Source organism: Callionymus lyra, chromosome 3, assembly GCF_982586985.1.
Source record: "Callionymus lyra chromosome 3, fCalLyr1.hap1.1, whole genome shotgun sequence".
NCBI classification, from domain to species: domain Eukaryota; kingdom Metazoa; phylum Chordata; class Actinopteri; order Syngnathiformes; family Callionymidae; genus Callionymus; species Callionymus lyra.
The window spans coordinates 25,214,876-25,233,185 of record NC_141820.1 but is presented as its reverse complement, the minus strand read 5'-3'; the positions used below and the strand labels follow the sequence as shown (position 1 = coordinate 25,233,185).

Below are 18,310 nucleotides of genomic sequence, written 5' to 3'. Positions count from 1 at the left end.
CTCCAACTATTTTCTCACATCAAGGGTGCTTCCTCATCTTCTTTGAAACCTTTTTGACATTGATTGTATTTCCCAGAAAATTCCCACCATAATGTCTTCCTACCTCGGAATATCTGAAATCATTTTGGCAATAATACATAATGTATCTAATTATAATATCACAAATTAAACTCTGCAATTGTGGGAACATTTTGTTAAAGCTAAGTAAAGTTTTTTTTTCTTAATTTAAAAGTAAATATGAGAACATCCAGCAAGACTGAGAAAAAAAATGTTGATACATTTTATGTTTATTTACATTTTATTTCTTGTTCAACATTTATTTTAAGTATATTATTTTTGCAGTTAATTGTGTGTTATAGTGATGTCAGTAGTGTTCTGGAACTTTCTCATTCAATCATACATCCTTTGAAATATTTTTGGATCCGGATTGTAAACCAAAACATCAACAAAATATAACTCTCTGTGTTAATCTTTCCTGAAAGAGTCATGACTATCTTTCATTGTGAGAATAGACATGACAAAAATCCTCCTATATTATTTAATTTGAATAAACATTTAGGGAACAAGTGACTATGATCAAAGTTTGTGCTACTTATTGGGGCTTTAAAAAATAAAGTTGAGACCCAGAAAACCTTTCTATTCAGTCTTACATCTTGGGATGAAGATCTTGTATCCGTCAGGCTTCCCTCTAGAGGGGGTCCAGCCCAGACGCAGAGAGAAAAGACCCTCTTCGATGACTCTGAAGTTGGACACTTGAGGAAGAGGAGCTGCAGGAGACAAGTTTAGTTTCAGGTCCATCACTGACTTCTACACAACAGGTACCCACTGGTCTGCGCCGTGATCGTGGCAGAGTCTCCGATGAGTCGTGGGTACATGGCGTGGACTGTGAACGAGTAGCCGGTTTTGGGGTTCAGGTCTGTCACCAGCTCTGAGCTCACGTCTGCCTTAAGATCCAACTGAGAACAAAACAGTGCTCAGATCTTGCTGGAAGTTCAAGTGGCATCTTTTCACAAATATACCAGGAACTTAAGTCAAAAACTTGTGTTCAAAACACAAGATATTCCGATTCAGTTTAAGAATACAAATAATTTTAAGTCATGTGCGCCATTCTTTTTAAGTGAAGTCACAAACCAAGAAACATTATTATTATTAACATGACTTAATTTAATAATGTAATACTTTACCCATGAGCCTTAGCGGTGCTATAGAGACAGTATTTTTCCCTCTTTATTTTGCACTTTAAACGGCTGTGACCATACCATGTTAATTTTCACTCTTTTTTTAAGAATCTGTTTTAATATTGAATTTATTCAATAAAACACATTAACAGTAATGTTGGGAAACAATCTCGTTAAATTAAGTTTCCTAATTTTTCCTAAAGTTGCTGATTATTATTGGTATAATTTGTATTTAAGCGGGATTATGTTGTGTTATAACTCTGAGTTTTTTTTTTACAAATTGAAATTATAATGCTAAATGTTCTATAAAATAGTATTTTTTTGACCTAGATTCGTTTCAAATGCTCTTAAAATGTCTGTTATACCCGAGAAAACTGGAATCTCACTGGAATCTCAGCCCATTTATTTAATTTACAATTTCAGCTATAGTTAATTTATTTACTGTGTTGCATTCAATTGTAGTAAGTTTGTGTGAAGAACCCCATATTTTTAGATCGGATTTAAGTGACTTTCCTAATAGTTGTCCAGGATAAAAGCACAATATTTTTTTTCCTTAAAAAAGGAAAACGATGCTCATTATACTTGGATTTACAAAGAACATTCTTTCTTGATCAACATGAGTCACAAAAAGTTATATATTAAGTTAATGTAGCCGGATACGTTTTTTATCAGTGTGTTTCCTCAAACTGTCTCACCTGTCTCTGCCTGACAGACAGAAGCTGACCTCTGGAGGTCAGTGGGGTCACCAACACCCTGTAGCCTCTCACATCACCTGTGGCTCGACTCCACGTCAGCCGGAGAGAGTCGTGAGTGACTTCACTGACCTGCAGGTCTCTGGGACCCACCACACGCTCCTCGACTGAACATGCACACAAAAACAACTCCAAAGTCAATGACCTTGTTCTGATGTAAAGAATGACTTATTGGAGCTCGTGCGACTCACCTGGCGGCTGGATCTTAACGGGACGCGCTGGTTCTGAGGCGGTGACGCACACTCTGCGGGACAGTTTGGGCAGGACGGTGTGGAGGAGGGAGAAGTCAGGGACCATCAGAAGATGCTCTTCATGAGGCTGAGACACGATCCTCCTCAGTTCTGACTGGTCAGCTCCCCCCACACCTGCGCACAGAAACACCAAAGGTCACCTGGAGTCTTCTAATGTTTTGACCGCTAGAGGGAGCTCTAAGATAAAGTATTGTCATCAGAACTACTGCAGCTTCATTACTCAAAGACTGATGAAAACCCCCAAAAAAGGTTTAGACTTCATTTCAGTTCAATTTCAGTCCAAATCATGAGATAGTTATCTCAAGAAAACTTAGAGCTTAAATAAAACTCTAAAGGAGAAAAGAAAAAGGTCCCAGCCAATCACAATGAGTGACCATGGGGAGCAAAAATGTCAGTTTAACAGGCAGAAACCTGGAGCAGAACCAGATTCAGTGTCTTCTGCTGTGACTGAGAGGTGGGGCATCAGAGTCCAGAGACGGCAAAAGAGAGGAACCTGGATCTGTTTAATAATTAGAATAATGTATTGTAGCACAAAATATATTATTAGATAATTATACAAAATATATATATCCTTTTTTTTTGTTTAGTAAATACAATTATGTTTTTATATAAATAATTAAACTTATTCTAGTTCAGTTCACAAACTACTCTAACAATGACAGCATAAACAAACATTTGTGTTACGTATCTCTTACTTAAAAGTGCTGAGGAGGCATCAATATATTACTTTTGAAATGAAGCAAATATAATATTAAGGCTAATTTAAAGTCTGGCCCAAGGTACGTTCGAACCCCATGATCAAAACTTATTGTTGTCATCATTCATAAAAAGTTTTATTTGTGGCTCAACAGTACTGTTACCATAAAATACAAAAAATATTAAAATGCATATTGAAATTTTAAAAAAGTACTTTTCCACATGGGATCATCATTTAAATCAAAATTTTACAGATTTGCTTTAATAATAGCAATATTTTAATAATCGTGATGCTTAATTCCTATTTCAACCTGGTATGTTTGAAGGCTGCTTGGATTTTATTCAATTTTTTGTGTAATTTAATTAATTAAATATTATTATTTTTAACATGTATTTAAATCTTACCAAACTTACCAACTAACGTGAAAATGAATGGAAATTATTTAAGATCTTCAGGTTTGACTGAAAGAAACAAATATATATATTTATTATGTAATAATTAAGGCATGAGAAGCTGAGGAAGAGGATCCTGCTCTAAAAACATGTGTTAAAGCAGACACAGATGAAGCAGGGAAGTGAAGAGTGCTCAGCTTCGACCTACCGGCTCGTCTTGTTGACACCAGCCGTGATGAATAAGTGCAGACGGCCTCCGAGTCGGAGGAGCAGTCGGGGGTTTAAAACCGTCTCATGAAAAATGGCCACGATTAGTGGGAGATCGACTAATGAGCAGTAATTACTGAGGCGCTGTCGACCAGCGGAGCAAGGTGAGTGTGAGCGGACAGTAAGGAGGAGGAAGTGGGGCAGGATGGTGAGCTCTGAATAATTCACTTATTTTAACACACTTTTACTTGTTACTACACACACCCCTCCCCCCCACACACACACACAGCATGACAGAATTCAATGAATGAGAATTAGAAGACATAAAAAGACGAGAGAAAACTCCTGAATGAGAAGATCTGAACCACAGCTTCCGTGTTGACGACTGACACTCACCGACCGCGTACAGGGAGATGCCGTTGTCCGCCACCGTCCTGGCTGGGTCGTCCACTGCGTCGTCCGAGCGTCCATTTGTGATAAGAACTGCAACCTAAATGTGACATGTTGTTGTTTTATATTTTTAAAAGTCACTGGTGTCAAAGAATAATGAATTGATTTATAAAGTATTTCAATATTGTTTGGTTAAATTCACACACTTTAAACTCACAGGTGTATTTATACGCTGGGTTTTCTGCAGACCAGCATCATCTCGTTGCTCAGTTCTACGTGATTCCTCCTCGGACCTCTCAATTGTTCAACTACCCGTTTGTTCCTAGATATTTGTGATTCCTGACAGTTTTACTCGTCAGATGTTTTTAATAACTACGTTCTTTGGTGAGTTTTTTCATTGACTTTGTTTTCGTTTGTGTTTTCCCTTCAGAGGGCCGTGCGCCTCGCCGAAAATTAGTTGGATTTGATTTTTGGATTTGATTTTTCAGATAGGTTGAAGTAATCAATGTTATCATACATGGTAAAATTTAAGTTTGTTCAGATTAATGTTCAAGGTGATATATTGACTTATGAAGATGGAAGTGTTTAAGTTCAGCCAAGAAACAAAAAACCTGCAAAAACTGTTGGGCAAGAAATAAAACATAACATCTCAATGATACTACCATAAATCTGAAAGGAGTGCCAGTTACAGATAGTAATCATTTATATTAGTTTGGCCCCTGACTTAGACCACGATACAATGTCTTATTCCTAGCTTTGGTTAAATCCAAAGGCGTTCAAAGGACTAGTAAAAAACTTAAATATTGTGGCCTTTCATTAGAAATCTCCAGAGCCACATCTGAATGATAATGGTATCTAGGAGCAGCTTAAATTCTTTATGCTACGACTATCAGTTGAAAAACGTTTATTTACACTAAAAAAAACCTCAATCTCTGGTTCCAGGGTATACAGTCACTGTTTCTTTGTTGTTGTTGCTACTTTTGATTTCATGCCTGACCTTAATATTGGTTCTACCTTTTCTTTGTTTAATATTATTCATGCAGGAAACAGTTTCATTAAGATATTGGCTGCAAAAAAAATCAATTCTCAGCGGCGGAAAAACAAAAAAAAAAACATCAGCGAGAACAGCACATATGATTAAAGTGTTAATTAAAAATATATAAAGTTTATTTTCCAAAAAATGTAGACAAATACTAAAATACTGGAAATAATTTCACAGAAAAACAAATAAGAAAGGTGTTTTGTAAATTATGATATATTGCATTTCAATGTACACTAAATGAAAATGTATTCAATACAAATAAAAGGAATAATAAAATAATAAAAATCAAAGTGATCATAGATAGACTTTTCATGGTGAACCCTAAGTCTCTTTCAGAGCCCTGTCCCCTTAAATTGACCTTTAAAAGGCTTGGAGCATACAATGAGATCAAACTGAAGGAAAAATAACATCCAAATTAAAATTAGATTAAATAAAAAACTATTCATTTTTTCCCACTTTTGGTAAAAAAGAGAACATTAATGTTTCCCTCTCTCTTAGAAAAAGAATGGGTTCAAGTCCAGGACAGGAGTATCTCATGGTGGTCCACCTCCAAGACCCCAAGGTTGCAAGTAAGTGTTCATGTGATGTGACGGAAGGTTAAATACAGATCAATGTTGTCTGGATCTCAGTTTGTGTCGGCCAATGAAAACAGCGGCTGTGGTTGTAACACAGCTAATGGGATTTATTTACAAACGCGATGGAGTGGTTAATAAATGACAGCGGCGTTCGGCCGAGACAGATAATTCCGCAATTAAAGGAGAATTTAGTGAGTTCATGGTGAGTTCAGGCCTCGGCCGGGGAAGCGAGGAGGAACGTCGATATGAGATTGAAGCTTCATTTTGCATGTTCGCTCTGCCTGTGAAAATTCAATACATCAGACTAATCCGAAATCTCCGGCTTTCTTACATCAAGTGTGCGACGGATTCACGGTCCAGCTCTGGGAGCTGAGCGGAATCTTAACGAGCCGATTCATTCGACAAAAATAACACACCTTCCTAAAAAGTCGAAACTGTATCTCAGGTCGTCTCCAGCGTCAATATTCACGAGACGCCGTCCATCGTTTCGGCCACATTCGATGGGACTTATGTGGGAATCAACCGGGATGAGGGTCATTTCGGCTGTGAATTGCTGAGTCGTGGGTTTTGCATCTTGATCTTCTGGCATCTGCTGACTTGCCCGAGATCAATGTTTTCATGTGGGCGTCGCTCCAACAGTGGTCGATGCGGCAGAATCACAGCAGGACGGATGAAAAAGTAGTTCAAGTACGTGCTCAGTGTTTTTTAAACTGCACGTTAACGACTCGTCGCAGGTCGTCTGCTCTCACTACTGTCCTTTAAACCGCTTGTTTCAGCTGCCACTCTTCTGTCACAGATCACCCCTGATAGTCAAGCAGTCCACCCTGCCTGCACTCTCTTCATCACCTCCCTTAACCCATGAAGGGTGAAAGACTTCGGACCTACCTTGGGAGTATTGTCCCGACTGATGGCAGGGCTGAAAACGGCGTCGACCAGAGACCGGAGGGTCTGCCCGATTCTCCGTTGTCCACCCTCGTAGGGAAGGTCCCGGATGGCCCGGAGGACCTCCTCCATGGTGCTGTAGTCCGTCAAGGCGATCCTCATCCTATCGTCAAGAAGGATTAGTCAGAGACTGTCTTTTATCGCTAAGAGTAGACATTCGTTCACCTCGCCGTGTCCCCAAAGACTGTCACTCCGAAACGAACACCCTCAGCACCGAAAGCCAGGCGATCGAAAGAGGAGACCAGATCCGAGATGACCCCTTTGACCCTGGAGAAGCTGGCCTGACCCACACTCCATGACTCGTCCACCAGGAACACGATGTCCGCCTGCGCCGCCGTCCTGCATTCTGAACAGATGGTTGCATTTTTTACTGATGTAGTACCATCTGGATTCAAGAAAGTTTTGAAGGTTGCATCAGTTAATTGTTGCTGGCGCGTTTTAAGATCTGCTCACTTTGCTTCATAGGAAACCAAATCTAAATCAATATTTTTGGGTGGCCAGCTAATACTTAGAAGAATCCATGTCTGTAAAGTGCAATAGAGTGAACATCACAAGTTGAGTGAGAGAACTTTTTCTCCTAGAAAGGAATCACTATCTTTGGATTATGGAAATTTTTTCTTTTCTTTTTTTTGGTGTACATTAGTACTGCTAAATTTCTCTTCTGTGTCAGTTTTTTTATGTACTTTATGTACTATTTATACTTTATTACTATGTACCTTCATTCATTAGTAAATATTTTATTCTTTTTTTTCGACGCTTATTGTATAATATTTTTTGCTTTCTTTTTCATTTTCAATGTTTTAATGATTGGTTAACAAATATTTCATTGGAATGTTTCGTTTTTTTTCTCTTTTACTTTTTTGTATTATAAATATTAATTAATTAATTATATCTTATTTTATTTTGTATTATATTTAGGGCGCACCTTGGCACAGTGGTCGCCTCACAGCAAGAAGTTCGATTTCCAGGCCAAGACAACCTTTCTGTGTTGAGTTCGTATGTTCTCCCCGTGTTGCGTGGGTTTACTCCGGGCACTCCGGTTTCCTCCCACAGTCCAAAAAACCCACAGAGGTTAATTGAGAACTTGAGAACTGGGAAATTTTCCTTAGGTATGGGGTCTTTGTGTACCCTGTGACAGACTGGCATCCTGTCCAGGGTGTCCCCCTGCCTCTCGCCCTATGATACCAGGATAAAGCAGTAGACAATGAATGAATAAATCATTATTTATTGTATTGACTCTAATTTTTTTTAATTTATTGTATTTTATTTCAACTAATTTTATTTCATCATTTAATTATTTTATTTGTCCAAAATAAATGCAAACCCGGCAATGAAAGTTTCTGATTCTATCTAAAGGTTATTAAATCACATTAAGGCAGGCGAGACTGCAACCAGCAGGTGGCGCTGCTGCTCCATCCGAGCCGTGTGTTTGCCACATGAAAGTTTAATGAGACAGAGGTGAGCCAAAGAGAACATTTATATTCACAGCAGCTCAGCAATAAAACTTTGGTACAGCGATGAGGAACGCTGAGAATAATAAGGTAAACACGCTGGAATCAGGGTCAGCGCCCTTGTTGGAGAAAGCAAAGGCGTTTAAGCGTTGTTGCCTGTGGAAGAAGAAGTCACTGGTGTGGCTCGGGCCCACACATCACACTCCTTAGATTCACAGTCAATACTCTGCATATGCAGTAAAGCAGCATCGATTATCCTGCGGGACATAAGGCTGCAGATTGTCCTCTACGTGATATATCAGCTTATTTCTTTATTCCTCAACGTCCTTCTTCCCATTATGTGGCTCTTCTTCTCTGGCCCCCGGCCCGGTGTGTACACAGAGTGACATCCATCTCTGCAGCAACATTGTGTCGGGGCTCACGTCTCTGGCAGCACGACAAATTGTGAAGAACATTTTTGGACTCGCCTCCACCCCGAGACTCTAAATCCCGATAAGATGTACGCGTGGAGCAGTTTTAGGAAGTGGAGAAGACAGATGCAGCCAATCACAGACCGGCTGTGAATGTCGGGGCCCCGAATAAAAGTTGGACTCTTATAACACACACACACATATACACACAAAGTTGTTTTGTGTGTGTTTTTCTTAGTCAGACACATTCACAGTTTTAAGTTAGAACCTCAAGATGGAGCTCATGAAAACAGTCAAAGGGTCTGACGGAATCAATGTGGCCCTCGTGAGGTCAGTGTAAGAATATGAAAATGATCATATGTTTCTGATGGAAAATAATTGTATTTATGAACTCAATAAAGATCTTTGTTTGAGGCCAATTTTCTCTATGTGTAAGTATTTTGGAAAATATAGTGTTTTTAAACCTTTTTTTAAGTAAATGCATTTCAGATTAAATATTTATTTTATTTTAAATGTATTTTATGATGCCATGGCATAACTACACTATAACTATAACTATTACCTTTTTATTATGATTTATTTTTGTTGTTGTTACAAAAACTAAATATTAAACAATGTGTTCTTTTTCTTAAGATCTTTAAATAAAAGTAAAATGATATAAAATGCGATTTTTATTCTTCCATCATGTTGAATCTCCTTTTATCAATCCTATCTCTTTTTGGCCCATTGCAACATTCTGATAATATAATTTGGCCCCTGCCCACGCCTGGAATACACCATTGAACAAGGTCCTGCTCCAATGGATCATCTTCAAAAATCAGTATTGTATAGTATTGTATTGTAAAAAGTATTGTAACCGGTAAATAGCAAAGATTCTTGTGATCATACAACTACTTCATTTAACTTTATTTTCAGTTATATTCTGTCCAATTTTAGTCTAAATACTCACTCACTAGACATGCACACTCGTTTCAACAAGTTAAAATTATAATCCACCATGAAAAAAGTGCACTGAAAGAAAGTTGCGATATTAATATAATTTATTTATAATTATTTTTAAAAACACATTTTACCCTTTGTCTCAGGGCTAAGTGTGGCACAGTACCCAGAAGCAGCCCTTTGACCTTATTATTAACTAAACAATATGAATATTTATATTTATACTATATTATTGTTTTAACAACGCTCAGTCCTTTTACCCTTTTTTCCCTTTGTCATTTTTGTCAATATTCATTCAAAATAATTTATTGGGAAAAAAAAGATTTACATCAGTTTTTTTTGTTTTTTTTAAATGAAAGCTATTTTAATATATTATTGTTATAATTATTATTATTATTATTAATTTTTAATTGCAGATTTCTTTTAACTTTTCTTAGTATTTTTCCCCCTCACATCATTCATGGTATATAATGTGGCCCCTGAGGAAATGTAATTGCCCATCCCTGCTCTACAGGAAATAAATACATGCAAGGTACACAAAATTAAGAAAGTAATAAAAAACTAAAAAAAAAATGTAAAAATGCACGAAAAATAACAATAAATTTAGCAAAAAGCAACTTCATAATCACTGTAATAGAGATCATTAGATTAGATTGATGGATGTGTATCTAGGGTCAGCAGATAAAAACAGCCCAATCTTTGCACACGCCTGTCCTGGTGCAACATATTCAACCAGCTGCATAAGAGAGGTTTGTCACATGACCTTGAGTCCACGCGTCCTCCACCAAACCTTCCACTAGACTGGGTAAGTCTGCCTCTGACACCAGGTTGAGGCGTCTGGGGGGAGGAAGTGGACAGGTGGACTTGAGCGCCGCGAGCACGAGGCCAGCAGATGTTAAACTCCCCGACCACATGAAGGCCGAGGAAGAAGAGGAGCTGAGTTTTGAAATGTCATGCAGCGACTCGGGCGGAGAATGACTAATGATGCTCACGCTGCCCTTTCTTCAGACTGATGATGACTCCAGCAGTTTAGGATATGTTTAAGTGCTGCTCTCAGGAGTTAATGGAGAAGGATCTTCCTCTCTTCACCTCCCTCTTCATCAAAAGGAAATGATGGTGAGATGGACGTTACCTTCGGCTTGAGCTGTCACACTTTGAAGGCCGAACGAGAGCGACAGAAGAACAATCCAAACAAAGGAGCTGCCCATGCTCTTCCTCACTCCTTCTCCTCTTCCTCTTCTTCTTCAGATCCACTTCACATTCAGTAACTCCACAGGCTTTGCTGAAAAAAAAAAACACAAAAAAACCTTATGTGTCTAACTCTGGTCATATTAAGAGAGTGGATGTTGCGGGAGGTCAGATCTGATTCCTGACAAACAGGGTTAGGTAAGTTTTCAAATATATCATCTTTCTCTTCATTGCTCACTGAACTGGTGAATTAGTTCTGTGTGTCTGTGAGGGAAACAAGATCAATAAAGTTAGAGTGAATGTATTACGACTGGACCTGCTCTCTCAGCTCCTCACAGCAGGACGACCCAGACTCGTTCTCACTCGGAGGGAAAACTATTTGTTTGTCTTTCACTGAGAACTTTCATGGACTTTAGCTCTGGTTTAATGTCTGACTGTCATCATCATCATCATCATCATCATCATCATCATCATCATCATCATCATCATCATCATCAATCATCATCATTATCATCATCATCATTATTATCATCGTCATCTTCTTTATCATCATCATTATTATCATCATCATTATTATCATCATCTTCTTTATCATCATCATCATCATCATTATCATCATCATCATCATCATTATTATTATCATGATCTTCTTTATCATCATCATCTTCTTTATCATCATCATTATTATCATAATCTTCTTTATCATCATCATCATTATCATCATCATCATTATCATTATCATTATCATTATCATTATCATTATCATTATCTTCATCATCATCTTCTTTATCATCATCATCATCATTATTATCATCATCTTCTTTATCATCATCATCATCATCATTATCGTAATAATCATCATCATTTAAATCATCATCTGCTTTATCATCATCATCATCATTATAATCGTCATCATTATCATCAACATAATTTTCGTCATTTACATCATCATTATCGTAATTATAGTCATCATCATCATCATCATCATCATCATCATCATCATCATCATCATCATCATCATCATCATCATTATCGTAATTATAGTCATCATCATCATCATCATCATCATCTTCTTTATCATAATAATCTTCATCATTGTCATGAACATAATCATCATCATTTAAATCATCATCACCATCATTTACATCATCATTATCATCATCATCTTCTTTATCATCATCATCATAATAATCGTCATCATTGTCATCATCATCATCATCACCATTTACATCATAGATAGATTTATCATCATCATGTTAATCGTCATCATCATTTACATGATCATTATCGTAATAATCTTCCTCATTGTCATCATCATCATTATCATCATCCTCATTTAAATCATCATTATCGTAATAATCGGCATCATCATCATTATCATCGTCATCATTATCATCACCTTCATTGTCAGCCTCATCATCTTCTACTTCTTCTTTATCATCATCATCATCATCATCATCATCATCATCATCATCATCCTCATCATCACCATCTTTAACGTCAACATCATCAAAATCATCATCATCACCATCTTTATTATCATCATCATCACCATCTTTATTATCATCATCAATATCATCTTTTTCATCGTCATCATCATCATCATCATCATGACCTTCATCGTCAACATCATCCACATTACCATCTTCATCGTCAACATCATCTTCACTTTCTTTATCAGCATCATTATTATCGTTATTATCTATACTATAATCATCAACATCATCGTAGTAATCATCATAAACATCATCATCATCATCATCATTGACATCATTTTAAACATCATCATCATCATCATCATTGACATCATTTTAAACATCATCATCATCATCATCATCATCATCATTGAAATCATTTTAAACATCATCATCATCAGTTTAAAGTTACATATATAGTTTTCAATTTTAAACTTACTTTTGTCTATTATAGGTAAAAATAAATCTTCATAAGAAACTAACATTTGTGTGTGTGTGTGAGATTGTAAGTGTGTGTGTGTGTGAGATTGTAAGTGTGTGTATGTGTGTGTGTGTCAGACAGAGAGCGAGAACATGCCATGAAGACAGCACATTCCTCTTCAACGACGTGAGTCCATCCATCATCCCTCCTCAAACTACATTACAGCCATTAAATGACTAATAAAAGCTCAGATCAATGAGGAACATTTTTACTGGGGAAAACCAACATGTTAGTTGGACCACCTGCCCCGACCCACTGCTGACTTCTTCCCACCATCTGCAGATGAAAGTTAAAGCTGGCAGGGCTTGAACTTGAATGCATGGGAGTCAGAAAAAACGCAGACTGGCTCACATACCAGTGCAGATTGAGAATCTGTCTCTGCATGTGTCTTTATAATAACTGAAGTGCAGCGAGGACAAAGTCAACAAGGGGGTTTTGGATCAGTGGAACCACAGAAACGCCATCATGCGTGGAGAACTGCACATATGTTTGTGTCGGGGAGCTTTCATTTGAATTAATTTTCCTTTTATGTGCCTTGACCATTGAACACCCTTTTATATGTAGAAAACTGGAAAGAGAATTGAGATGAAATAAAGTCAGTGAAGTATGAAATAAACGATTCATATTTCTAGAATTTTATAGTTTAAAGCGTTTTAATGAATGATGAAGAATATCACAGGCACAGATCCAAGCTTTAAACTAAACTGTTGTTTGGTGAAAGAATATATACGTTTATATATAACGTTTACATATACAGTATATAAACTTGGGCTTATATTGCAAGCTTAGTGTTGTTGCAGAGGAAGTACCTGGAGTAAGCCTGTGATTGATGGATAGATAGATAGATAGATAGATAGATAGACAGACAGACAGACAGACAGACAGACAGACAGACAGACAGACAGACAGACAGACAGACAGACAGACAGACAGACAGACAGACAGACAGACAGACAGACAGACAGACAGACAGACAGACAGACAGACAGACAGACAGACAGACAGACAGACAGACAGACAGACAGACAGACAGACAGACAGACAGACAGACAGACAGACAGACAGACAGACAGACAGACAGACAGACAGACAGACAGACAGACAGACAGACAGACAGACAGACAGACAGACAGACAGACAGACAGACAGACAGACAGACAGACAGACAGACAGACAGACAGACAGACAGACAGACAGACAGACAGACAGACAGACAGACAGACAGACAGACAGACAGACAGACAGACAGACAGACAGACAGACAGACAGACAGACAGACAGACAGACAGACAGACAGACAGACAGACAGACAGACAGACAGACAGACAGACAGACAGACAGACAGACAGACAGACAGACAGACAGACAGACAGACAGACAGACAGACAGACAGACAGACAGACAGACAGACAGACAGACAGACAGACAGACAGACAGACAGACAGACAGACAGACAGACAGACAGACAGACAGACAGACAGACAGACAGACAGACAGACAGACAGACAGACAGACAGACAGACAGACAGACAGACAGACAGACAGACAGACAGACAGACAGACAGACAGACAGACAGACAGACAGACAGACAGACAGACAGACAGACAGACAGACAGACAGACAGACAGACAGACAGACAGACAGACAGACAGACAGACAGACAGACAGACAGACAGACAGACAGACAGACAGACAGACAGACAGACAGACAGACAGACAGACAGACAGACAGACAGACAGACAGACAGACAGACAGACAGACAGACAGACAGACAGACAGACAGACAGACAGACAGACAGACAGACAGACAGACAGACAGACAGACAGACAGACAGACAGACAGACAGACAGACAGACAGACAGACAGACAGACAGACAGACAGACAGACAGACAGACAGACAGACAGACAGACAGACAGACAGACAGACAGACAGACAGACAGACAGACAGACAGACAGACAGACAGACAGACAGACAGACAGACAGACAGACAGACAGACAGACAGACAGACAGACAGACAGACAGACAGACAGACAGACAGACAGACAGACAGACAGACAGACAGACAGACAGACAGACAGACAGACAGACAGACAGACAGACAGACAGACAGACAGACAGACAGACAGACAGACAGACAGACAGACAGACAGACAGACAGACAGACAGACAGACAGACAGACAGACAGACAGACAGACAGACAGACAGACAGACAGACAGACAGACAGACAGACAGACAGACAGACAGACAGACAGACAGACAGACAGACAGACAGACAGACAGACAGACAGACAGACAGACAGACAGACAGACAGACAGACAGACAGACAGACAGACAGACAGACAGACAGACAGACAGACAGACAGACAGACAGACAGACAGACAGACAGACAGACAGACAGACAGACAGACAGACAGACAGACAGACAGACAGACAGACAGACAGACAGACAGACAGACAGACAGACAGACAGACAGACAGACAGACAGACAGACAGACAGACAGACAGACAGACAGACAGACAGACAGACAGACAGACAGACAGACAGACAGACAGACAGACAGACAGACAGACAGACAGACAGACAGACAGACAGACAGACAGACAGACAGACAGACAGACAGACAGACAGACAGACAGACAGACAGACAGACAGACAGACAGACAGACAGACAGACAGACAGACAGACAGACAGACAGACAGACAGACAGACAGACAGACAGACAGACAGACAGACAGACAGACAGACAGACAGACAGACAGACAGACAGACAGACAGACAGACAGACAGACAGACAGACAGACAGACAGACAGACAGACAGACAGACAGACAGACAGACAGACAGACAGACAGACAGACAGACAGACAGACAGACAGACAGACAGACAGACAGACAGACAGACAGACAGACAGACAGACAGACAGACAGACAGACAGACAGACAGACAGACAGACAGACAGACAGACAGACAGACAGACAGACAGACAGACAGACAGACAGACAGACAGACAGACAGACAGACAGACAGACAGACAGACAGACAGACAGACAGACAGACAGACAGACAGACAGACAGACAGACAGACAGACAGACAGACAGACAGACAGACAGACAGACAGACAGACAGACAGACAGACAGACAGACAGACAGACAGACAGACAGACAGACAGACAGACAGACAGACAGACAGACAGACAGACAGACAGACAGACAGACAGACAGACAGACAGACAGACAGACAGACAGACAGACAGACAGACAGACAGACAGACAGACAGACAGACAGACAGACAGACAGACAGACAGACAGACAGACAGACAGACAGACAGACAGACAGACAGACAGACAGACAGACAGACAGACAGACAGACAGACAGACAGACAGACAGACAGACAGACAGACAGACAGACAGACAGACAGACAGACAGACAGACAGACAGACAGACAGACAGACAGACAGACAGACAGACAGACAGACAGACAGACAGACAGACAGACAGACAGACAGACAGACAGACAGACAGACAGACAGACAGACAGACAGACAGACAGACAGACAGACAGACAGACAGACAGACAGACAGACAGACAGACAGACAGACAGACAGACAGACAGACAGACAGACAGACAGACAGACAGACAGACAGACAGACAGACAGACAGACAGACAGACAGACAGACAGACAGACAGACAGACAGACAGACAGACAGACAGACAGACAGACAGACAGACAGACAGACAGACAGACAGACAGACAGACAGACAGACAGACAGACAGACAGACAGACAGACAGACAGACAGACAGACAGACAGACAGACAGACAGACAGACAGACAGACAGACAGACAGACAGACAGACAGACAGACAGACAGACAGACAGACAGACAGACAGACAGACAGACAGACAGACAGACAGACAGACAGACAGACAGACAGACAGACAGACAGACAGACAGACAGACAGACAGACAGACAGACAGACAGACAGACAGACAGACAGACAGACAGACAGACAGACAGACAGACAGATAGATAGATAGATAGATAGATAGATAGATAGATAGATAGATAGATAGATAGATAGATAGATAGACTGATGCTAACAATCATACAGAGACTTTGCTAATGATGCTAAGCTAGCTAAGGATGAAAGTAAATACACATACCTGTTGTTACAGTTTGGTAAAGACATTTTAAAGATGATGAACCCCCTCAACCCCTCAAACTCTCTAACTTTCTGTCTTTCAAAGTTAACTTTATGTTTCTAGACTATGTCTTCGTCTATAAAAGAATGTGCACGTGTGTGACAGATGTGTTGTTTAGAAGGTTCGAGACATTGAGAGTCTTTGATCCAGACACACGTCAGTTCAAATCTGCGTCTCAAGATTCATGGAAGAGGAAAACAAATTTCAAAAGTTTCTAAAACTCACCAACACAGTCAGCTGCTCCAACATTATCTTCACAAAGGTTCCACGTGAAGCAGGAAAGAAAAGTCTTGGGGATATTCCTTGAGAGAGGTATGTGAGGACAGGAGTGTGTCTGAGCAGAAGAGGTGTGTCTGGAGAGAGAAAGTGAGTGACCCCCCCACCCTCTCCTCTGCAGGGGTGACGGGAAGTTAGGGAAGAGGGGTGGTGCTGCAACCTGTTGCTCCCAAGAATGAGGAAGACGTGTGATGTAAGTGGAGGTGAGATCATCTTTCGTCCAAACATTCTTGGAGTGTAAGGAATAAACAGTGACCCCACTGACCCCCCCCCCCCCCCCCCTTGGACTGAAGACATTCTGGACCAAAAGGACCAGATAAATAAAGTTGTGTTTACAAGCTGAGACGGAGCCACTGTGTGCGTTTGTGCAACGTAAAGGTGCAGCCGCTGGTTTTTACTGACGAGAATGTGTGAGTTTATTGGTTTGAGACACAGCTGTTGGTCCTGACGCACCGTCACTCAACATCTCTACCCGACACACAGTAAACCTCATGGTGAATGTCATGATTTGATTTTAGATAAATGTTTTTTTTTTTTTTAAGTTTTTTTAAGGAGGGTAGGTTGAATTATCTGGATGCATTTCATTTAGAAGTTCAACCAAAAATGCTTCGAAACATTAATAGTAGGGGTGTTATTTTTTTGATGATACTGTATCGATATATTCAACAGCACTGTATCGAATTTTGTTTATTTCAAAAATTGTTTCATTTATTTTTTTGTTTATCAAATCATATTTCATCAAAGTTTATAGTTAATATTTCAATAATCTGTTTTTAAAGTAAAAAGATTCAACATCTTATTTAGAACTAACATTCAAATATTCTTTGTATTTGTGTTTTTCTGTTGAAATGAAAGTCCTTACGTCCTAAAGAAGGAATGAAATCCTATAGGAGCCCAGCAATGACTGAGGACGAGAGGATACAGGCAACTCCTGAGACTTTTTAAAGTTACAACCTCTTAAAGACATGTTGTCTTTAAATTCTGCAACACCAGAGTCAAGTAATCAACAATACTACAAATATATCCTTGTTACTACAGTATCTCAATATATTGTATCTTTTTCTCTGTTCTCTCATGATACTTGTATCGATAGATTCTTGCCAATTCACACCTCTGGTCAGTAAGTAAATAAGTTTCATTGTCAGCATCAGATAATTTTGAACAGGCCGCTAAAAATGATGGTCATTTGTGTGACCCACATATGGACGTAAAGTCAGTTTACGTTTTTATTTTAAGTTAATTATATTAGCTACACCAGAAATCAATCAATAATATTAATTTTCCCTTTTTTTTTTCTTGTATTTTCTTGAGAAAAAGAAAAGAAAACATTTAATTTAATTAAAAAAAAGATCGTCACTTACCTCGTTTGCCAATGTACTACATAACGCTACATAAACATTTGTATTGTTAATAAAATGAAGTAATATATAAACAAATG

General features: G+C 39.4%; 1 protein-coding gene across 1 annotated transcript in view; it reads right to left on the bottom strand.

Moving 5' to 3' along the window:
• The window catches only part of col7a1l (collagen type VII alpha 1-like), a 60,840-nt gene extending 43,917 nt beyond the window's left edge, over window positions 1-16,923 (bottom strand). Inside the window, exons 1-9 of the mRNA XM_087786060.1 lie at window positions 16,822-16,923; window positions 10,359-10,508; window positions 6,592-6,772; window positions 6,370-6,529; window positions 3,874-3,967; window positions 2,122-2,295; window positions 1,874-2,037; window positions 827-956; window positions 651-767 (exon numbers count right to left, since the gene is read on the bottom strand). Of these exons, the coding sequence (XP_087642186.1) occupies window positions 651-767; window positions 827-956; window positions 1,874-2,037; window positions 2,122-2,295; window positions 3,874-3,967; window positions 6,370-6,529; window positions 6,592-6,772; window positions 10,359-10,434 (1,096 nt within the window). The 5' untranslated portion in view covers window positions 10,435-10,508; window positions 16,822-16,923. The remainder of the gene's footprint in view (window positions 1-650; window positions 768-826; window positions 957-1,873; window positions 2,038-2,121; window positions 2,296-3,873; window positions 3,968-6,369; window positions 6,530-6,591; window positions 6,773-10,358; window positions 10,509-16,821) is intronic.
• Between the last annotated feature and the right edge of the window lie 1,387 nt (window positions 16,924-18,310).